Source organism: Struthio camelus, chromosome 3 (genome assembly GCF_040807025.1).
Source record: "Struthio camelus isolate bStrCam1 chromosome 3, bStrCam1.hap1, whole genome shotgun sequence".
Classification (NCBI taxonomy): Eukaryota; Metazoa; Chordata; class Aves; order Struthioniformes; family Struthionidae; genus Struthio; species Struthio camelus.
The window spans coordinates 33,991,534-34,015,819 of record NC_090944.1 but is presented as its reverse complement, the minus strand read 5'-3'; the positions used below and the strand labels follow the sequence as shown (position 1 = coordinate 34,015,819).

The 24,286-nt window shown below is 35.6% G+C and overlaps 1 protein-coding gene across 12 annotated transcripts in view; it reads right to left on the bottom strand.

Moving 5' to 3' along the window:
• MCPH1 (microcephalin 1) overlaps positions 1-24,286 on the bottom strand; it is a 132,203-nt gene that overhangs the window by 107,188 nt on the left and 729 nt on the right. For 6 of the 12 annotated variants that reach the window (XR_011140087.1, XM_068937334.1, XM_068937338.1 and 3 more), the window contains exons 2-10: positions 22,645-22,736; positions 20,107-20,225; positions 16,875-16,959; positions 16,097-16,217; positions 15,688-15,828; positions 12,478-12,570; positions 9,221-10,237; positions 9,051-9,122; positions 4,522-4,634 (exon numbers count right to left, since the gene is read on the bottom strand). Coding sequence is in view for 10 of the 12 variants with exons in the window: in XM_068937334.1 (XP_068793435.1) it covers positions 4,522-4,634; positions 9,051-9,122; positions 9,221-10,237; positions 12,478-12,570; positions 15,688-15,828; positions 16,097-16,217; positions 16,875-16,959; positions 20,107-20,225; positions 22,645-22,736 (1,853 nt within the window). In the remaining 2 variants the exon portion in view is untranslated. The remainder of the gene's footprint in view (positions 1-4,521; positions 4,635-9,050; positions 9,123-9,220; positions 10,238-12,477; positions 12,571-15,687; positions 15,829-16,096; positions 16,218-16,874; positions 16,960-20,106; positions 20,226-22,644; positions 22,737-24,286) is intronic. The other 6 variants (XR_011140088.1, XM_068937337.1, XM_068937340.1 and 3 more) reach the window with 1 other exon arrangement.

Genomic DNA, 24,286 nt, shown 5'->3' with positions numbered 1-24,286 from the left:
CCCCCCATTAAATCAAACACTTTCCCTAGACCATAAACATGCAGGTAGTTCCAACACCATCATTTTTAACTAAAATTGAGCTTGAGTGTTCCCATCATATATAATTCAGAGTAGTTTAACATTCATTTGCAACTGGAAGTTAGTAACATTTCACGTATCATTTTTAAGAATATTTATCTAGCTATTCAGTGACTTAAATCAAAACCGAAGGAAAACATAGACTGCATCTCAACAGCATCTCCTTTTGTTCCAGACAGTGCACGTTTATGGACATAAAGTTGCTTTCCTGCGTTTCTGGCCAGGCACTTCATGTTTTATACTTGCAGATTTTGGAGGACACTAGAACCTGTTTTGCCATGAACAAAGTATTTTCAAAAAGCAGTACGTTGACAACAGAATCCAAAGATGGCCTGTTTCACACTAGTTTCTCCACAGCATGAGCTGAGATTTTATAAGCATCTGTGTTTCAAAAATCTCACAAGTTCAGTGTTAACAACTGTACATTCACTCAAATCCAAGGGCTACAGAAATACAAGCCAAGATGAATCTGTTTGAAAGCAAAACTTACAGAATTTCAGGTAAGACCATACTGTCTTCTGTGAGAAAATATGGTTTTAATGATACCTTATGACACTTAACTGCTTTCTCACATGACTAACGAGTTCATTCTATTCACTCAAAAGACAGGTTTTTCGGGGGAGTTCTCAAATGCAAAATTTATTCCAGTTACATTTCTAAGTGACATGACACTTAGGTCCTTAAAAAGAAGTCTATTACTGTCCATATCCCTCTAAAAATCCCAAACAACTTTTTAGTTGAAAAAATGGGCAGTTAACTAGTTATTCATATTGAGTCCCTCTGATCTGTTCAAAGTGCAAAATGCACACATTCATTATGCATGCAACAAACACTGTGATGAATGTGAACATTCTGTGACATTAAGCAACGAAATGAGTACTCAATCTCATACCAGCAGATAAACTCATTTCATTAGCATTAATTTGAATAATTTTTTTGGCTTTACAGCTTTTAGCGATATCACTGGGTCATCCCTATGCACAGCTGCAAAGGGCAATGTATTTAAATGCACAGAATAATCAAAAAATGCACCACAGTATGTAAAGGATTTATTTCATCCCTTAACACCAGTGTCATCTACTTAGATTTCTAAACCAGGGAAGCCACCTGCTGACACTCATAGGTATTAACCCATAACACTTGTTCTTACCAACTCAGCATGTGAATGATCTGGAGCTGTCCTCAGTTTTGAGGCTTGACAATCCATAATTTAAAAGTTCTTACACATAGGCCATTTTTTAAAAATCTAACTTGGTGTGAACATGAGTAAGTATGACACTTTAAAACTCCAGATTTTGCTATCAAAAGCAGCTCATTCCTGATGCCATTAAGGTTTTTTAGTCTCACTTATCTTCCCCCAACATGCCTGAGGGTGCTCTTATAGACTACTCTGTCTTCAGAGCTTTTGTTTACAGACAAGAATTTTAGATAACCTTGATCAGAAGTCACACACGTTAGAATACAATGAGCATGCCTATACAAATAGTATAGAAAGAATGAAAACATGAGCACTTGTGATCTCTACAGTTCTAATATAAACGTTACCTAAGCGAATTCATTCTCTATCTCAACTTCTGCAGAAGAGACAAAACGAGCAACTAAAATTGCATGAGATTTTGAAGAAAACAAATGCATAACAATGGCATTGCAGAGAAACAACAAATCTACAGCTTGATTTATAATAATTTAAAGTAACTACACCAAATTGAAATAACCACAAAATTAAATAATGTCATAATTCCTACAGAGATTTGTGTGCCCTTGGTAAATTTAGTTTTACTACCACATCACAAACTCTAAGTGCCTGACATACATTCACTGTAGAATGGAGTTTTAATAAAAGTACTCTGTACACTTTCAGTGTAGATATTCTCCAAGAATTACATTCAGCAAACATCTAAAATTTTTAAAGAGATTACATTTCACATTATGATTCCAAGGGGAAAAAAAAAAAAACCCTGCTATTTACATTGCTTTCCAGACTGAGCATCTTAAACCTGAATAATGAAATTAACAGATCGCAATTTAAAATTGATTCTTAGAACACCAGTAGTATAATCTGAAGCCCTATATTTGAACAATTTGTTATAAAACTGCATGTATTCTACGATTAATATAATTTAAAATATTACTTCAAGCTTTGTTTTTTAGAAAGAAAAGGTCTGGAGATTCATATTCCTGGAAAAGTTATTCCATTAAAAAAGCTATGAAATGACACTTCTTTTATGCATGTATTTTTAACATAAGTTTCCTTTTGAGAGGAAATAAGCATTAACATTTTCTTCATAATATGAGTTGACAAAATCACATTTTAAAAAATATTTTTGGTAATCCTTTCACACACTTCTTGCTTCATGTAAAGGAAACAAAATAATACTTTCTAATTTAACTTCACTTTCACCCTTTCACACATTAGTAAAATGTGGCAATGTTTAAGTTGCAATGATTCAAAGAAAGTGTTCATATTCATAAAAATACTTTTCTCAGCTTTGATTTGTTTTTTTAAAAGCTTCATGAAACTATTTTGATTGGAACACTTTTACAAGAACTTAGACACTTAGTCTAATTTTGACCAAAACAATATCCTCTTAAAATTTCTTCATAGAGAATTTTCCAGGGAGTTCCAATACTGGTTTTACAAATTTTGTATGTATATATGCATACAAATAATGGAATAATAGATCTTCAACAGACAAATACATGAACATTAACTCAGATTTATTTTCTCTTCTGCCAGTAATTTTCTGTAAATACGTATTAAAAGCTTTTCAGTGCAACAGCTAATTGGTTGGTTAAATGTCACAATCTTTTTGTAAAGTTCATACATTTTAACCCAAAAAGACTTGTACAGACTGTGCCAGGAAACCTCTAAAATGAAAAAATAAAGTATTCAAGACTTGAGAGAAAGTGTGCTGCAGTGTTTGTTTTCATCTGTATTATCCCCTAGGTGAATGTATTCTTCAGCTTTCCCCATCAGGGAACGGATGAATGAAAGAAGCTACCTCAAGACACTGAAGATGAATTTTCTCCAACTATAACTTAGTTTTCACTACCTTCAGACACCTCACAGTAAAAGCTTTGCAATGACCAAAAGAAAGATTAGTGGATACCAAGAAGCAACATTCACAGACCACCATCTTTCAGTGGAAGGTCAATGTCTAGCCCTTGGTTTGAAAGCTGGGAACAGTAACAACGTTGTATTGCTCTTTGTTTCTCTTTATTACGTAATAATTATGCTGGGACATTTACGTTAAGAACAATGAAATAAAAACTAGCAATACTGCATAATGCTCTTGCAACATAATTACACAGGAGAAGGAGTCACTACCATTAAATCTGATAAATCTAAGCATTATTTCTGCAGAAGGCCTTAGGAAGACCACTGCTTATAGTCTGTGGATATGCAATATATTTAGCAGTTTTAGTCATACTTCTATTGCAGGAAACAAAGCTGCTCTGGATAGATGCTTTAGCTTAAAACACAGACAATCACAATGTAGCTACAGAAGGTGGATTTATACATTCCATATAATACTTAAAGTTATTAGTTATATAAATAATATATATGTTGATATTTAGAAAGAGAAAAGGAACAAATAGTTAGGAAAAGTATCAAGTAGTAAGATGCAGGCAGGAAGTCAAATCATTTTTTTTGATCCCAACGCAGATCACTGGTCTACAGAGATTAGTATCCTACCTTCAAGAAGCTTAAAAGCTGATCTGCCTACTAATTGCACCTGCTAAGAACTTTAACATTAGAGGAGATCAAAACTCTACCAATAGCTACCATTGAAAGGTCTAACTAACTTCTACCTAATACTTCTTTTAGTGCTTATGGACTTCCCATTCTCAAGACAAATCAATGCTCTCATTTTAACTGTACTACATGCTACTTATTCATAAAAAGAACTATTTATTTTCCTGCTGAGCAGTTTCATATTTACAAAAAAAAAAAAAAAAAAAAAAACCACACACATCCCCCCCAAAAAGAAAACCCCTAAACTACTATATGTAATAATTTCTCCAAAAAGGATATACATCTTTTCAGATCAGGGACTCACAAATATATTATAAATTCTGTGGAATTCACACTACTCCACAGCAGGACTTCTTTGGTGCAGCAACAACACTACTGTGTTGTGAGTATTTTGTTTTTGCAAGGGGTATCAGGATGGGACTAAAGGGGTTTAAGCCACTCTGCCAACCTCCCTTCCAACGTCAGCTTGACCTAACTCTGCAAGCACAAGCTTCTAGTACAGAAAGCTGAGTTCCATGGTTGTATATATTGTTTTTGAACACAATTCAACATAATATTTCAAGGAAAGCAAGATTCAGAAAAGATTTTTAAACTGATAGTGCATAAAGAATGCAGGCTTTTGCTTTTTTAATATACTCAATGATTCACCAAGAAAAGAGAGCTTAACAATGTCTAGTTAAACTGACCTTTTGAAGTCTTCTATTTTTTCTTAACCCCCCATTGAGCTTATTCTCTTGTTCATTAAAAAGTTTGCAAGAGCCATCAGTAACATGACACTCTGAAACTTCATTTTCATCACCTAGAAACCAAGTGTATTATAAATTTAGAAACTTGAAATAAAACTGTGATCTTGCAAAATGAAATTGCTACCAATTATTTTATCTAAATAGAGCTATATACAATTAAGACATCTAAATTAACGATCTGTACCAATTCTCTTTCTATTCTACTCCAATTATGGAATCCTTAACACAATGACACTCAAGCATCTGACTTAGTCTTCCAGTTTCTGATCTTTGAAAGAAATTTGTTGCAAAACTCCCTATTTCCAATATTTTGAATACTATATATTAGCCATAAGTATCAGTTAAATCGGTTTCATTTATTACAAAATGTGTAATTTCTCTGAATGCACACAATATAGATATTCGAGGGTTTAAAGCACCGATGGCTAGATTTTTCCTTTCTCATTGAAATGTCAGTGCTTTACAGATGCACACAACGGGTACTGAATGATTGGAAGGTCAAACATGTTTTCAAAGGACATTTTGCAAGCACATCTAGCAAACTGTTAGCAGGCAAGGCACAACGGCACATGCATACTTACCAGCCCCATCCTTTAAAAAGGCACTGTCTATAAGAATATAATATGGCTACCACAAAGCAGTATGCACTCTCACTGCCTATTCTGTGAATACCTATCTTAATTTTTCAGTGCTGTCAGGATGACTTTTATAAGCACTAAAACTTCTGGATTCATTTGAGAAAATTTGCTTGCATAAGATAAAACAAAAAAAAAAATCTTTGCTCTATCTCTTGATCAATGAAGCTTTCATCACTGAAGATTTAAAGTAGGTCATTTTCTCCAAATTTATTTCAATGGAATCTACTTTAAGACATTTTTCCAGCTGACAGAAAAATAAAGATTAGCTACCTTGGGCTAGTTTTCAGTCAGTCAAGTCAATCTTGTTCATCTGATGAGAATATTGTAACAGATAGTCTCATTGAAATTAAACGGTATCACATCTCCTACTTTGTGCTTATCCAGGGTTGTTTACCCTGACTGTGGAAAAAAATAAGTCTGAACTTGTCATCATTCTTAATCCTGCAAGTATGCATTTACAGATTATTTAATAACCTGTGCCATTATTTCAGGATGAGCAGACACTAAGTAATGGCTAATCAGAACACTCTTTCAAGCTCTCCAGAATCTCGTGTCTACCAGGTTCACAAAGAGAATCTCTTAATGGTTCAGAAACAATTTTGTCTAGGTTGTAATTTGCTCTAGGACAAGCATCATCAGGCTTTGTAGACCTGATAACATTGAAATAACAGTCAACCTGTTTTTCTATTCTGAAATGCTTGTCCTTTTTCGTTTTAATAATTAGCCACAATTAATCTTTTTGCGAAGATGAGCAAAACAACCATTGTCCTTTATTTGCTTAATAAAGGACACAATAATAAAATAATGTCAATAAAGGACATCATAAAATACTTCTTCCAAAACTGGAAAAACAAAAGCAGTTAAAATTTAAGCAGATTCAAATGTGTGTTTTCAAAGAAGCACATGCTATTTTAGCAGCGATAAGCACTCATCTTGAAACTCTGGACCGAGAATTTCAGGTAAAACTCATTCATCTAAATAAATTAAACTTGTTCATCTTTGCAACAAATAACAGAAAGATACTCCAGATTCCCCATCTTAACCTTAACCTAAGTCCATTAGACTGTAATGGATCTTAGTTTGCATCTCTTGCCAAGTAAGATAATACTTGCTTTCAACATTTACCATGAATATCTAAAATTCACTCAACTGAGTCTTAAGTTTATTGTTGAGACTACAAATAACAGTAAGTCCAGGTTCAAGTTTCTAAGTGATTGTTAGATTATAAAAATCTTAAAAGTGAGCAATCTTTTGCATTCCTTGAGTAATATTATTTATTGCTGTAGATCTCAGATGAAGAGACACAGTCACCGAACAAATCTGAACAAGCGTTAACATTCTAAACCACGCAGTTCAGTGCCAATTTACCTTACCATCAGCTCCCCCCCCCAGCGTTATAAGCATATGAACTGGACTTCGAAGCAATACAATTCACTCCTTCAATGACAAGAAAATTTTAAAGACCCCTTCTAACATAGATCTCTAACTTTCACAAAAAATAGCATTATTGCATTTCCATTAATTTATATTCATGATAGAGAAAACCCACCCATTTCTCACCCTGTAATTTCTGAAAAATCTTGCTGCTGACATGCAAAAACCAGTTACACAGCAGTTACTGATTACAGAGCACTGAAATATATCAAATGTCGCTGCTTTAATCAACAGGATAGAAAACTCATTTCATCTTCCTCATGGTTATTTCTGGAGCAAAAGGGCATCTGAGTGGGAAAGATTTTTTTATACATTCTTATAACTCCTAATTAATTTCAACTCTTCCATCTGCGACAGATCTCTACATAATTTACGACTTGAAAAAGATGAAAATTAGTAATATTTATGCCTGTGCTGTTCAGCAGAAGGAATGGACGGCCATGAGCGTGCCCTACAAAGGAACTTGTGAAGTTGGCTACAACATAAGGGCTCGGACTTGAAAAGTTAGTCCGAGGTTAGCCTACACATTATACCTCTACATTAAAAATCAAAGGTTGCAAGAACTCTATACACAGAATGCTTTTGAAATATTACTGCTTTTCATTAAAGACATTGGGTAAGACCACCCTCATCCTAAAAACACAAGAAGAAAATGGGCAAGAAAAATGTTTAATATTTAAAATATATACAGTTTAAAAAAATATACACTGTATTTACCACTCTTCAAATCACCTAGAACATATGCAAAAAAGTCAATGCAATTTACTATTTATTAACTCATTAATATGGACAATAACTTGCATTCAAGCAAAATAAAAGAAAAATATATTAAGTCAATATTTAATAAAACACGATTCAACGTTGCAATGTCACAGTAACTAGAAGTTAAAACAAGATTTTCATTTTTTCCCACAGAACTTGTACGCCATCAGTCTCTCCCATTTTCAAGACAGCTGACTTGAGCTGCCAAGCTCGAGGTTCTACTTGACTACACAGCACAGGCAAAAACCTGATTAAACCATATTTTCCTTTAAGGAAAACAGTCATCAATGATAAATGGCATTTTTAAAATCACTAGCAGGCCAACTTGGGATTTACAAAAGTCCCTAACTAACCAAAAAGGAAAAAAAGTACAAATATCTGACAAATTTTGTTTGTTAGATACTTTTTCTTCTCCCCCAAAATCTATTAGTTTAAGCATGTTGACCAGCGAGGAAACAGAACTATAGCATGCTGAAACATTGTTCATACTGAATCACTAGAATTTATCAGTTAGAATCGAGTCCCTGCATTTGTCTTTGTGATTAACGAAAAATTGAGTAGTTTTTGACATTAAAAAAAATACATTTAAGGATCACCTTTTAGTACACAGCCCCATGGCATAAAATGTGAACAGCGAGTTCATACACATGTGGATGTACACATACACGTGCATAAGCATACACTCGCATCCAAGTGTTTTTTCAAAATTATGCTATAATGATGTGCCCCAGGTATTAAAACACCGATGTAGCGAACTTGACATAACAGTTTACAGTTCAGCAACTCAAATCCCACAGATATATGTTTAGCCACCTTTCAATTTTTCCCACCAGATGATTTCATAAATCTGATACCAAGTCTGTCGAGCCCTTTAGTATTAAATTTAACATAATGTATTGATGCACTGTTCCAGAATTTTCTGGAAAAAATCTGGCTAAAATATACAATCATAATTACAAATAATTAACCCTATGCAAAGACTGATAGACAGACATATCAGCACCCGGAAGTAATTACCACAATGCAAGTTAAGAGCATTTTTCAGTGAAGTTCCTGAGATGCAATATTCTAATCTACAACTACATTGATATAACAGAGGCTAAATCAAGTTGAAAATGCTCAAATATCAAAAGTATTCTTTATATTATTATTCAAAACTACAATCAGTCTCATATAAAAAGTTTTGGCCGGAAAAGGTGTTTGTTTTGCAACTTTTGCGTGGACTCTCTAATTTCTTTCATTTCAACTCAGTCTTCATTATAACACAAGTCAGAAACTGCTAACTTCAAAATTAGGTTTTCCTGGAGTTTTTAAGCCTTTAACTGCAATTAATTTGAAGCAGTGGTTTTAAATTGTGAAATAAAAATTATCTAAGCAAGGGAACCTATGATTAGGAATTACTCATAGCCAATCTACAAGTGTACCACAGCATTTAAAACAGGAGGACCACGGTTTTTAAGAATACCCTAGGAGAACAGCAGACAGTTTACAGAATACCAGATATTAGGGGAAAAAGGCATCTCACATACTTCTGTTGCATTTTGTGAGCATAATTCCCTTAACTCCTGGTGCCTTCTTTACATTTGTAATGTATGGGAAAATAAATGGGTGTTCTTTTGGCTCTCATGCACTCACTTATTCCATTCAGAAAAAAAGTCACCACTGCAGCATCTTCTTCTTTTGATGTAATTCTGAAATGTATTTTCCCTTGGAAATGAAAATTTATTTCGCAAGTTAGTTGAACAAATATTTCTAATGTGGCATGATAATATCTTTTCACTTTCCAGCTCTATGTAGCAACTTACCAGTAGCATGAGTATAGCAATTCATGTTGGTTTTGTACGATTTGTCGAGAGCATGTCTATCCACAATATCAGAATCTAGAGCTTCTGTATTCTCTGTGTTTTCACCATCTGACATACAATTTAATGGTATGCTTTCTGGATGTTCATTTGGTTTGAAGTCATTTTCTACTGAAACATCATTTGCTGGAATATATTTTTCCCTACTTTTCTCAGAGGTAGAATGAGGCTTGCAGAAACTCACATCAAGCGACTCTATTTTTCTAAAAGAGTCATTGCAACAAACTTCAGGAGGATTTTGTGCTTTTTTTGGTACCCATATCTGTAGTTCATTTTCATTCAAATTAGATGATGAAAAGTAGTCTTCATAAGCAGCCTCCTCACTGCACAACGGCTTGTTATATGTAGGAACAGCTTGCAAGATTTCCTTTTCAGACTCTGATGCACCCAGTTTGGAGGCAGTCAGTTTCAAACTAGATCGTACTTTTGGTTTCTTCTTCCTTTTGTCTTCAAGAGTACAAACCCTTACGTCAACAGGAACATTTCTACCAAATGAACATATACTTAAGCCTTCGTGGCTCACTGGTGAATTAGAGAGACTGCCAATCAAAGCAGGAGTAGTATGCAACTGGACTGTTTCTTCGGAAGGAGTAACATGACGCAAGCCCTTGATTTGGAGAAGTGAACTTTTGTTTGCAGCTGAAGGAGTTATGGTATTTTCATCAATCTGATTTTTGTTTGGAAACTTTTTAAAATCTTTCTTTTCTGAAGACAATTTACCATCCGAAGTGTGTTGCAAAATCTGTTTTTTACCTAAGCATCTCCTGTTAGATTGCTTTGGGGTTAATGTCTTCTGGTCATAGCTACATGAAGGAGAATTCACTGACGCGCTCTTGGAAACACATACATCACTCTGAGCATCAGAGATGTGCTCAGCTACCTCTGTTTTCCGTCTTTTGAATTTATCAGTTCCCCAAAGATCATCAAAACTTGAGTTTAAGCAGTCCTCCATCTGTTTTTCTGCAAAACACGAAGAGCAACAACACAAACATTTAACACAGCAGAAACAGTTCAAAATTTCTTAGTAAAACAAGTACGAAATTACTGAAAGACGCAAACAAGGAGTTAGCCATATATGTCTGAATATTATGTGGCTAAGTTAACAATAAAAATTAAACAGAAAATGAATTAGAAACAAAACAAGTTCTATGCTGGCAAGGAATCAGAACAGCATTAGCTAGCATATCTTCTTATGTGGTAATAAGTATCTCCAAATCCCATTCTGCTTCTTTACAACAAAAGAGTAGAGGAACTCTCATTCTTAACTATGTGGAGAAAATACTACATGTGAAGCATGATTTTACATTCATAAAGCTAGCTATAGTAACACTGGAAATTAAATAAGCATTTTTGCTACCACAACATTACCACCACCTTGTATTTTCCCTAGAGTTAAGATGAAATTAAATACAATGTGGTATTACTGTACCACAAACATCAAAATAGTATATTAAAAACAACCAGAATAGGGAAAAATACATTGTGTCTTATAGCTATTCTCATGAAGTGAATTTGCAATGAAATAGGGGTGACATAGGATCTATTCATAACTCGTTGCAGTAATTTCCTCTGGAACAGGCTAGAATCTTTAATTATTTATGTATTTAAAAATCCAGCTTTCCTTTACTCTAAGATCCTGTACTCTAATATTTATTGCAACAAATATTTATATTAATATGCGTTGTTGGGTGCAAAGCTTCAGCAACACTCCTTCTGTAATCGCTCCTGTAGGTTTTAGGGGAAGTCTTGATGTTACTTGCTTACCAAGCATAAATAATACTTTTAAATATATGGTGTAGCTAGCTGAATTCAGAATAATGAAATACATGGAGATGAAAGGAGAGGTTTTCACATGACATGACCAGACACCCAAAATGACAACTGAAAATGTCTTAATTTCTGTCCTCTAATTAAACTGGATTCTTCAACTCTTTCAGTCATTATTAACTAATATACTCTCCTACGTCTCACAAGTGCAAACAAAAGGGTCACCATCATAACACATCAGAGATGAAAACTACGCTGGATCTCTTGAAGGGATGCGCAGGTCTTTTCTTGATGTATAATCACATTGTGCAGTCAAAATATTGGGGAATAAACTCAAGGCAAAGCTCTCAAATAATAACGTCCAACCTTATCAGCACACAGTTAATTCACCAAGATAAAGAGTGTTTTGGTATAGCTACGTTACTTCCAAAATTGAGCTGTTACTTCTCCGTAACACTTCATTAATAAATACCAACCAGCCTCAACAAAGGCTACAGAACACTGCTCTGTGTAATTTTTGCCCCTATTCTCATGTAACACACAGCGGCAGAATTTCTATATGATGTCAATAAAATAGAACATTTGAAAAAAAATTAAGCTATAGCTTACTATCAAGGTAGAACAGAAAAGTAGCCAGGCCACCCAAGGGCCCCTCGTAATGAATTCTAAAAGTTGCAGTCGATCATTAGCATCTGACTGCAGTTCACGTCTCATGTCAGCCACACAAGCAATGAAATCTGAAGTATACAACAGCAAAAATAAAATGAATAAAGATGCATGCTGATGTAGCTTAAGCATCTTCAGAATAACCATCTCCCTTACATCCTACTACTACACATGAACAAATGCCTATCTTCCTGAGCATCAGAGTAAGAACCTTGATAATAAACTATTCATCTGCAACCATAAAAGAATTTGAAAATTAATTTATCTTTACTCTTATCAGCTACGCTTTTGTCTGTACTCTCTGAATATTTAAGCTGGATAACACTTTTGGTTTTCTTCTAATTTCACATTTTTCCATCGCCTTCATCAATAAAATGTTTCATATCTGCATTACCATCTGTGGAACAGCTGTCTTCAATTCTCTTTTTTGCTTCCCAAATCACACTATTGAACACTATGCTCTATACAAGATCACTGCAAGAACATAAAAACTGATAGAAAGCTAGGATAACAACCTCGTGGGGAACCGTGTGAGGAAAGAGGAGACGACAATCAAGCCAGGAAGAAGGAAGGGAATTTCTTCTAAGTGATTATCATGCTCCATTTTCCTTGAATTCTTAGTTCTACACATTTTATCAGTTAAGATGACTAAAATAATTCAACTTTAAACATAAATAATACAACAAACATATAAAGTTCCTATTTTAGTGCACAATTATATCACTGCACATTCTAAAGATACACAGAAGTAAAGTTGTGTTAGATACCTGGCAATGCATCTGCTGAATCAGTCAAAACGCAGGTTGATGGGGGGCAGTCTTTTGGTGAATTACATGGAAGTATCTGAGATATCTGTGAAGCTAGATATTGATGAATAATAGATCAGTTAGTCCTATTTGCAAATAGACAGACTTTCAAAGCATATTTCAAACCGCTCATTGGTTAAGAGGTAAGTGATTGCTTCGCTGACTAACTATAAACATACAAATAATTATCGGACTGCTTAGGCAGTATTTAAAATTATCATCACTAATAAAAAAGCCATTAGATAGTCCTTAGATCTGATTTCTAGAAAACTCAGCACCATTTTTTTTTCTGAAATCAAAATATGATTGATGCAATATAAGGACATTTCCAAGCCATTTGAGAATTTTTTTACTAAAAAGCTCACAAATTCTGCAATTAGCAGTAATGCCTTGATATAGCAGAAACGCTTTTCAAAAATTTAAGGTATTTAAGGTATTACCTTAACGCTTCAAAACAAAACATTAATACAAGCCATGGTAAAATAAGTTTGGTTTCATTTCTCAGCCACATTAACATTAGTTCTTTACATTCTTTCCACAACAATTTTTTGAAGGGGTAAACTCACAGTGTGGTTGGTATAGATTTTCTTAACCTTCAGATATTACTAAAAAAGATGACCCACATTTAAATATTTTTTTAATACCAGACAACAAAATTTAGACCTCATTCACACTTTTGCTGAAAGGTAACACTAATGCTAACACAGAATAAATATCCGTGCCCAAATGAGTTGAAAGCTGAAATCTGGATATAATTCACCAACATCTGTATTTTGAAGTCAACTAGACTTGTTCAGCTGGGTCTATTTTTAAATCCCTCTCCTTTTCAAGGTTGGCCTGGCAGTATGGAAGCACTCTTAAGTACTGAAAAATCTCATTATTTCACAGAACGGGTGAGGTTGGAAGGAACCTCTGGAGATCATCTAGTCCAACCTCCCTGCTCAAGCAAGTTCATCTAAAGCATGTTGCCCAGGATCACGTCCAGGCGGGTTTTGAATATCTCCAGCGAAGGAGACTCCACCACCTCTCCGGGCAACCTGTGTCAGTGCTCTGTCACCCTCACAGTGAAGAAGTTTTTCCTCAGGTTCAGATGGAACTTCCCGTGTTTCAATTTCTGCCCGTTGCCTCTTGTCCTGTCGCTGGGCACCACGGAGAAGAGGCTGGCCTCATCCTCTTGACACTCCCCCTTCAGATACTTGTACACGTTGATGAGATCCCCTCTCAATCTTCTCTTCTCCAGGCTCAACAGGCCCAGCTCTTGCAGTCTTTCTTCATAGGAGAGGTGCTCCAGCCCTCTAATCATCTTGGTAGCCCTCCGCTGGACTCTCTCCAGGAGTGCCATGTCTCTCTTGTCCTGGGGAGCCCACAACTGGACACAGCACTCCAGATATGGCCTCGCCAGGGATGAGCAGAGGGGCAGGATCACCTCCCTCCACCTGCTGGCAGTGCTCTTCATAATGCATCCCAGGAGACCATTGGCTCTCCTGACCACAAGGGCACACTGCTAGCTCATGGTCAACTTGGTGTCCACCAGCACTCCCACGTCCTTCTCTGCACAGCTGCTCTCCAGCAGGTCAACCCCCACCCTGTCCTGGTGCCTGGGGTTATTCCTCCCCAGGTGCAGCACCCTGCACTTGCCTCTGTGGAACTTCAGCAGGTTCCTCTCCGCCCACCTCTCCAGCCTCTCCAGGTCCCTCGGAATGGCAGCACAGCCTTCTGCTGTGCCAGCCACTCCCCCCAGTTTAGTATCATCAGCAAACTTGCTGAGGGTGCACTCTGTCCCTTCCTCAAGGTCATTGATGAATACATTGAACAAGACTGGACCCAGGACTGACCCCTGGGGGACACCACTAGCTACAGGCCTCCAACTTGACTCTGTGCCACTGACCACAATCCTGTGAGCTCTGCCATCCAGTCAGTTCTCAATCCACCTCACTGTCCACTCATCTAACCCAGATTCCTGACCTTCCCTATGAGAATGTGGTGGGAGACAAGTGTCAAAAGCCTTGCTGATTTGTTGGAGTACTGCTTCAACAATAAAACAAAACTTAGAAACATGTAATTTTAAAATCTCAGTGCTTTTAGTAGTTTATACCTGATCATTTATGTATTTAAGCCTTCCCATTAGTTCAAAGGGACATTGCACATCTTACTGAAGTATTTCACAGAACCTCACTCTTGATTCCTAAACTTTGGAATTTTAATTTTGCAAAGTCACTGTAGGCAAAAATCAAAATCTTTGTCAATTAAATTGTTAATATTAAAACTTAACAGGAAATGAGATTTAGGACCTTGCTTTACTGTTGTAATAATTCACAAGTTTAGAAAGTCCAAAATATACGTTAGTACTCTTGAACAGTCCTAAGACTGTTCAAGAAATTCTTTTTTATTTTAAACAAAAATTGTGTTCCATAACTACTTCTCATGCCAACTGCAGTAGAAGGAAACTAAGAGTTAAAGCGTTCACATTTACTGGAATGAAGAATGTGCAGCCAAACTGATAAGGTGGTCAGGGGCACAGAATCCACAGAAGGGCTCAGCTTCGAAAGCTCATTGATGCTAGACTCGGTTCAAATCCAAATGACTTAGAAGCAAATGATACTCAGCGTTTGGGTCCAGTCATCATGCCTAAGAGGTACTTAAGTCAAATCATAACACAAAGCAACAACTGTACAATATATAATTCTTCAAATGGGCAGAAAAAAAGTTCTAATACTGAACTGCAGGAGGAAACAAGTACCACCTATTCTGCGCATATCATTTAGACCAGTAGCACATTCAGAATAACAATTGCATCCATTAGCACTAGCTAGGTCAAAGACTCAAAGCGCCAACTGGCAAGCCTTCATTTTAGTGAGTTATGGGCACTACTGAACTAATGCCTTTAGAAACACTTATCCATGTAATGACAAACCCTAACTGACTTTGACAGTGCCAGCTCAAGATCACATCCTTGTAAGGTAGGTAGAATAGCAAGTCATATCTAGTTTAAGTATATATGTCTAATTAAATATTTTCATTTCAAGTCAAGGTAAGCAAATGTTTCAATATAAGTAACGTATGGAAAAAAAAAGCCTAAAGGACAGAGCAAGACAAGAGCGTCAAAATTCAGCAATAAGGATGGTAGCCATTTGTGCCTGTTTACGAAGAAAATAAAATTTAACAACTTACCAGTAAGAGAGAGATTTTCTCTCTTTTCCTTCATCTCCTTTATTCTTCTTTCCATTGCACTGCATTGATCTTTTATCTTGTTAACGGGGCTATAGACAAGTGAACCATCATCTTCAAATAATAAAACTGGTATATCAGCTTCTGCACAAAGAAAATTCACTTGTACATTAATTTGAAGCTGCTACAGAATATAAATATTAACTTTTTAAAAGTTTTTTTTGAAAAACAGAACTTAAGTTCTACATACTAACATCACTACATGTGCCATGGTAACACCACAAACAACTCTATAAAAGTAACTAAACTTTCTTTTTTATGATGAGATGCATAAAAGCCATATGGAAATACTCTTAGTGCTTTAAAGAAATAATTTCAAGATATTCGAATCTTACTCTGAAGTAGTTCTTACCAGCATTACTTGCTGTTTTTTGTATGGCTAATTCTTTAGCCATCTGGTCGAGTCTTCTCTGCAGCTTTCTATCATTTTCTGGAGTTTTTTCAACGAAGTCTTTTGGCTGCATACATTTGTGCTACAAGACATATTCAGCTATTTAGTATATACTATAAGACTGCCAGAAGTACTTATGTGCCTTTTACTTGATCATAGTATTATCAGTTTATTGTTCTATTTATAATTCTCTCCTTGTGAGTCACAGATAACTGCAGAAGTTAACATTTTCCAAAACCAATTTTAATACAAAGTAAGAAAGGCCCTAACTGAGAGAGCTTATGTTAGATTTCAGAAAAATGCAGACTAAGCCAGCAGTCTGACCAACTCTTCTTTTTTGCTTGCAGCAAAGCTAAATCTTAAAAAAAAGTTTTGGTTTTTTTTTTTGAATACCAGGATTTTACATTTGCCACAAGTCAACAGAACACTACCCACACTGAAGTCACTCTGGCCTTTTTTTTTTTTTTTCCCCCTAATGGCCGATTGTCACTAATTTTAATTCAAACCTTTATTTCCATATCTCTATTCACAAATAGAAAATCTCTACTTTTATTACCTTTTCTTCAGATAAGATGTCAAATCATCACAGATATAAGCTACCTTTAAAAACCTACTCAAATGGATAGATACAGTTTACAGTGGTTTTGGAAACCAAAAAATTCAAAAGCCTAAAGTCAGGAAGTCAAGTTCAAAATGTGTTTACCCTAGGCCTATTTTTTCTTTAAAATCATGTACTCACTTTTTTAATCAGCAAGGGTAATCCTTCATTAGTGTATACTGCAGGAAATAAAGATTCATCAACACGTACTCCAGTTTCTCGACATCTGCATAATAAATTAGAGCAGTCAATATCCTTTTTAAGCATGAGAACCTTTATTGCAAAAAAAGTTATCTGAGTCCTATAAGTGAAGCACCAACCATTCCTAAACTTGTCTTTAGTATTACTACTGTAAAAAAAAAAAAAAACAACCCACAGCTATACCATACACGCTTAATAAAGGACATCATACTTTTTATTTTTTTATTTTTTTTTTGCTTTGGTCCTAATGATGTCCTCTAAAATCACTGCATCAGTGCTCTGGGTTATTCCCTCTGCGTTCAAATTTCCCTTTATTCAGTCCTTCTTGCCAGATTCACACGAGCCTCAAACCTTGCCCTGAATTTTTGGGGGACTGTAGTGCTAGTCTGGCTAGTGAGATACTTAACCTTAACTTAACCTTAACTCTGATGACAGTAATCTCCCAACTGCAGTCTACAGAATATCATCAAAATAGAAAGAAAAAGGAAAAGCCTCTATTTACGCAAGTGAAGAGGGAGGCCTCACCTGATCCTGGCTTTTCCAATTTTTCCATTATCATCAGGTTTTTGATTTCCAGCCTCCTCAATCTAGGGGCAGTCTATATTTTTGCAGACTTGTTTTCAACGAAACTGATACCTTATTCCTAGATTTTCCTGTGTCTTTGCATTAACAGACTGACTTAAAAGCACTGGAACAAATGTTATCTTGAGGTATGATACAATCAACCATAGTTGTGAACACTGCAGATAATGCTGAGGTAAGAATTTGGTTATTAATGTGGAACCCCTTACGTAAATTTAAAAAAAGTTTTTTGACCAAAATAGCCAAATATAATTTCATTCCTGAGTAGTTTCTTCAATAAGAAAACTAATTATGAGAAAAAATGTGAAACCTTATGGAGTACACTATAATTTCTCCAAAAGTCAAACAAAACTGTGATTCTAGTGACACCTAGTGATCTAACTGCTTTAAAGTCCCTATGTTTTGAAATTACAATCTAATGTTTAGTTACTCAGCTTTGAGTAAAAAAAGCCAAACAACTACTTATATTTGTCAAGTAACCGAGCTTAGAGTTTCCTGGAGCATTAGAGATGATATTCAACACCCTGGACTTCAGTGGCTACTATTAAATTCTAGATAATAATCGTCACAGAGATGTATGCTACGTTAACGTTTAAATTAATACTCACATATGCTAAACAAGAAATTTAAGTATTAAAGAACTTAGAAGAATTTTTTGCTTTGCTTTATGAGTGTAAATTATTTAGTGCATCATATTTGTGACATGAGCGAGTTAAGTTATTAAGGAAATACAAGTAAAGTTCCCCAATTGTATATTTGACTTGGAAGTATTAAGTCCTCTTGGACTTAATTTAGACACAAAGATTTCAGGAATTCTATTTTATGTAGCATTTTTTTTCTTTTAAATTGCTCATTGAGGCATTTGAGTTGAAGAAGCACTAAAAAAATTTTTCATCAATTCAGAAAGCGTCACTCATTTTGAATTAAATTTGCAATTCATTTGAATGAATGTTACAGCAAGTCCAAGATTCTTGTGCACTATTACAGAAACACAGAGTCACAGAACGGGTGAGGTTGGAAGGGATCTCTGGAGATCATCTAGTCCAACCTCCCTGCTCCAGCAGGGTCCTCTAGAGCATATTTCCCAGGATCACATCCAGATGGGTTTTGAATATCTCCAGGGAAGGAGACTCCACTACCTCTCTGGGCAACCTGTGCCAGTGCTCTGCCACCCTCACAGCAAAGAAGTTTTTCCTCAGGTTCAGATGGAACTTCCTGTGGTTCAGCTTCTGCCCATTGCCTATTGTCCTGTCACTTGGCACCATGGAGAAGAGTCTGGCCTCAATGGTAGATGTTATCTACCTTTCTTAGAAAAAAATTGAAAAAAATCTGAAAGACATTAACTCTACTCTCTGCAGGTACAAATCTTACGGAAGTTAAAATATCATTTCTATAGTTTTCCTTCCTTCTCAGCAAAATTACTTCTTGTTCAATTGTAAAACTGCATTCACTTTAGGGACAGTCTGAGGCAAGAGCATCTTTGATCTTTGATAACATTAACTGCAATTTTTTTCCTTTATTTTTTTCCTTGCATTTTTTTAAACCTATGTAAATCTTTGGCATCTGCAATGACCCTGCAACAAAGAGTTCTATAGCTTAACTACCTACTACGCTAAAAACACCAACTACTGTTTTCTCTAAACCTGCCTCCTGCCTGATTCCTTTGATGCTCTCTAATGCTTATACTGGGAAGGAGAATATACGTTCCTTCCTTATTCAGTCTTTCCTTATGACCCTTTGTGTTCACAGAAGTTCCTCTCCCTCCCTTCTCACTCCTTCTTGTAGGCTGAAGAATTCTTGTCTCTTCAATCCTGTCTTGTGAGAAAATCATGCCTTTAAGTTTCTGTAGAACTGCCTGATTTTCTTTTTTTCACTACAGATACCGGTGTTGCTTTTTTTTTTTTTTTTTCCCCCCTCTTAGGTGCCTGCTGTTTCTTCATGCACGTAGCACTTCACTAGTACAGGAGAGGGCCTTTTACTTAACCTACATTTTTCTTTCCATTATCACACCAATTCATCTGTTGAAGTGTTTGAGTAGAACGCATGCACGTTTTCATAGATTAAGTGTTTTTACAGTTTATCTGAAATCCAAGTTAAGCCTCACAACTACTTAGTAAGCTCAGAGGAAAAACCATAGACTGTAAGCAAACTTTCTCATAGGCTTGCAGCATGGCTGAAAACTGATAGCTTTTTTTTTTTTTTTTAATTTAACTTTTTCCATATGGGGGTTGAAAATTTTCAGGCCGTGCCATTCTGACCCTGCCACATTTCTTAAGAGCCAGACTACATATGGACCTTTTCCTTCCATGTAGGAGATACTCTGTATATGGGAATTAAGTTCAGAAACAGTACAATTACCTCCTTCATTTTTTTTTTGCCCTGATGGAATCTGGGGCGGTGCTACGCACAGATGATGAAATGTGCCTTTTCATATGGAAATGGAGGAATTCTATTCAACATAAATATCTGGTCTCTATTTTAAGTATATAAAAAAACAAACAGGTACTGTATTTTAAGTTCTTAAATAAAATCATACTAGAGAACATTCTGTCTGGAATGAGTCACATTCATTATATTCAATACTACTTACTTTTCCACCCAGAGTACAGAAACTATTTTCACACCAGTCTTCTGTGCTTTCCTCCATGTAGCCAAACGTCCTTCTTTGAAGACTACATGGGTCACCTGCTTGTTGAAAGTTTTTGAAACCTGCAGAAGTACAGAGAGCTCATCTTTCAGTCTGCTAATCAGAAAATGCTAATTAAACTAGACAGAGTAGTCCATTTTTTCTGTATAAGATATTAACATAAAACCTTTTTCTAAACACAATGTCAAGGACTGTTTTGATCTCTTCCATCTCAGCAACAAAACCTGAAGCAACCAGAACTCATGAGTCAAGCCAATGCACTGCTAAAAAAAAAAATAAATAAATAAATAAAGAAGTGTTTATACCTTGAAACAAGTGCTCCTGACACAGAGCAGACTAGAATAGCCTTTTGATTTCAGGTTTCTTTTCTCTAGGTAACCTTTTTCATCACCCTACTGTAGGCATATCACTAATCTTCCAATATTTTAAAGTAGCCGAACATGATTTTATGCAATAGCCAGTACAGAAATCAGTTGTCATTATCCAAGGAAGTCCCCGTTACATCTCTTTAGCAAAGAAATCCCAAGTCCAAAAAGAAAAGCTGACCTCATCTTTTCAACCAATTCTCATCATTAAAGATCACCTTTACTGTTGACAGAATCATCATGCAAGGGTGGAACTATGATGAACAAAAAAGTTATAAGGGAACGTTTATAGCTTAAAAAGAAAAGTGAGAGATACAAAAGCCAAGCCAGAACAGCTCTTGTCATACCTCACACATTCTCATTATGTTGCACAACTGTTCAAGTCTTCAGACACCAGTCTAACAGCTAAATGAAATTTAGCTGAAATGAAATTGACAGCTAAATGAAAGCCTTTATAGTTCTAGCTACTCCACTCTTCATAACAGAAGTTTCATTTGGTAAGGACCAAATACCCTATGCATAGGAAAGTTTGATCAGTTGTTGTGATCCCATTCCCAACAATTCCTATTTTACAGCAGCATCTTCTCAGCATGACCAAAAAGCAGTAGCTGTGTAGCTTTCTGCTGTGGCTCTCAATTGCGCCACTATGTTTGGCTCCCAATATACTCGACCTGTGTTTGGCTTTGAGAAAAAACGATTTGACTTTTCCAAAGAATTTCTAGTTGCAAGCTGATTTATCTCTTTACAGAAGACAGAAATGATGAGATTTAAATATCTAGTTATACATGACAAATGACGTGCTCTTTTGGAATAAGCTATAACTCCAGATACAAGTTCTTAGTCACTTCTGTTGGCATCAGGCTCACAGCTTACATTCTAAGGAGACCAGATCCTTGGATGTGGCTTTGCTTCCAAATTATGGAGAAGCATCGCTTTACGCTGTCCTCTCAATCCAAAATTGAGAGTAAGGATACAGCTACACGCAGCACTCTCCCTCTCCTGCCTCCCCCATTAACTTCTGAGGTTCTCCAATGGTCAGTTGACCTTACCTTGAGATGACTCAACCAACAATCTAGTGGGAAATTTTCTCTCCTGCTAGAGTGAGCCAATTTTGCTTAACATTAGGTATTATGTAATAATATCAGCCCAGGAAAAGGAAACAGCTGGCCAGGAATCAAGTGATGAAGGAGGAGGACCATCCCTTTTCAGTCATAGTGATCTGCTAAATAAGCTCACTGTATCATCTGCCTGTACCTTTTATCATATTCAGCTACCTTCTGATCATCCCAAAATAGATAAAGGATTTTGAAGCCTTTTGTTTTGTCATTGTTTTCTGTGAGAGAAAACAGAAATCATCAGAACAGAATTCTCCATCTCTGACAGAACAGTCTAAAAGAACATAACAAGAAATACTTCTTACTCAAAAGAATTATATATTGCAAGTTGCATTTTTTTTTATAACAAAAACAGTTCTTCTGTCGTTCTGTCATGCTGTCTCAGCTAAATTCACACAGAAAGAGGGGCTTCAGGGACATAAGCAAAATTTACTAAATTCCAATGAGATACACCTAACGTGCTCACTTAAAAAGCACTGGGAGTTCACACAAATGTTAAGAACATAATGTGGGCTGTAAAAATCTCCATTAACCAGTGATAATGTGCAACAAGGGGAGATACTAGTCTCAGCTCAGTCTCAGGTTGAGAATTTACAGCTGGCAGTTAACTATCTTCTGCAGTTACAAGCATATTTGATATGGCAAAAATCACTCAAACATATACAAAGAGTCTTAGATGTGTTTTTACTGGCACTTTCTGTAACTGAACAGGAAAGGGAGAATAAAACGTCATGGCACATAGCATACTAATATGCAAGGAGTTTTTATATACACATATATACACACACATATATATATAGGTTTCAAATGCAGTTCCCATCCTGCACTCATAAGAATTCTATAGCATCTTCATGTGTTCTCAGGTCTGTGACTATCTTCCTTCTTACACTTTATAAACTCATACGACAAATAAATATACATGACAAGTAGAATATACAAGCTACAGTTTGTAATTAAGAGCCTTCCTATTCCATTTGTTTCAATTTAAATAGTTTCCTTACTTTTGCTCCCATATCAAGAAGTTGCTGTTCAAAGGTTTTTGAGTAGTTTTCTGTTCTGTTGGATGACCAAACTTCTACAAATGCTGAAATACCTGGATCAGAGGAAAGTTACAAAAAGCTATTTTAAGTATACTAAGATATAACCGCTTCAACTGTCTTCCCAACAAAATCCTGCTTTTATATATGTTGCATTTCCTGGTAATTATAGCTTTTAATAAACAGAATATCGTACCTTAGCAGCAGAAGGAAAATTCCCTTAAGTGTATTTAAATTAGTTGTAATGGAACAAACTATTAGGCTTGATACCTGTTAAATAACTTAAAAGGACATTACCTGCTAATCAAGCAATACAGTATCTTTACATGTCTGCTTATCTTTACCATTATTTAAACACTAACCTTTGGGTCAATCAGAAATTTTAACACAAGTTAGTCCAAAACATAACGGGGAAAATTTAATAGAATTATTACTCAATGATTCTCAACTGACTTAAAATTTCACTAGTTCCTTATTTATACTGAAGAACACAATAGGTACAGACCACAAGGCTAACATTTCAAGTCAGCTGCTTTACTGGACTTTTGGTATACTACATTTACACAGCTTCCTTTAGCAACCAGAATCTCTTCAAGGAATGAATCAGCCTTGGCTGATGGGTTTTTTTTTTTTTTCCCTCTACAAAAACAATACAGATGTATTGACAAGGGAGAGATGAGCAAATTAAGCTCATAACAATCACGGCCTCAGTTTTACTTAGGATGGGCATTACACTAAAAGATGTATAGCTACCCTGGTCATACCAGTTTCCTCTCTTGAATAGTGACTCATCAGGAAAATTCCAGAAAACTGGAAGGCTGTTAGCGTAACAAGAATAACTTTAAACAACCTGCTGGCCACAGAACTCTCAGAACTAATGAATAAAATTGAAAAAGTCAATTTGAGTGTCATCCTTGGAAAACATTGTTTACGTATCTTAGTTAATAATGAATATGTATGCAGAATCATCTGTCTTCTTTCTAAACGCAAAACAGAATAATGCTGAAACAGTGGAAGTACTTTTATAAAGATTAATATGTTTTTAATTAACACGTTATAACTGCCAGACATATTTAGCATATAAGAGAAATTAGAAACATAGAGCACCTCCTTATCTCAGTCAGACTAGAGGGGAAAAACTCTGATCATCAGCACTGTGACTTCAGATACACATGGGAACTTAGAACACGTGTACTACCAGTTCTCTTTTTAACTGTGTTCATTTTACTACTGGATCAGGGCAGCTTTTTGTCAGAGTTGCTTTTTTTTTTTCCTCCTTGGTTGCTCTATTCTGAAAAATACTGCACTTGTTTTAGGCAAAAAAAAAAAAAAAAGGAACTTCCTCTCATATCAAGTATTTTTTTGAACCTTTATCACTATAGTTCTGCTAGAAAAATAGGTTGGAGAATATCAGCAAAGTTCTAACATGGGACTTGGAGTCATGTATTTACCTGATACAAAAGGTAAAAAGGATAAAAACCAAAAGGGTTAAAAGGTACGTTTTGTACTCCAATTATCCAATTTTAGCTAATTAAATACACTCCAACAAAGGAAAGACAAGACACTTCGTACTTTTTGCACAGTAGATGAAAACGAAGATGGGATA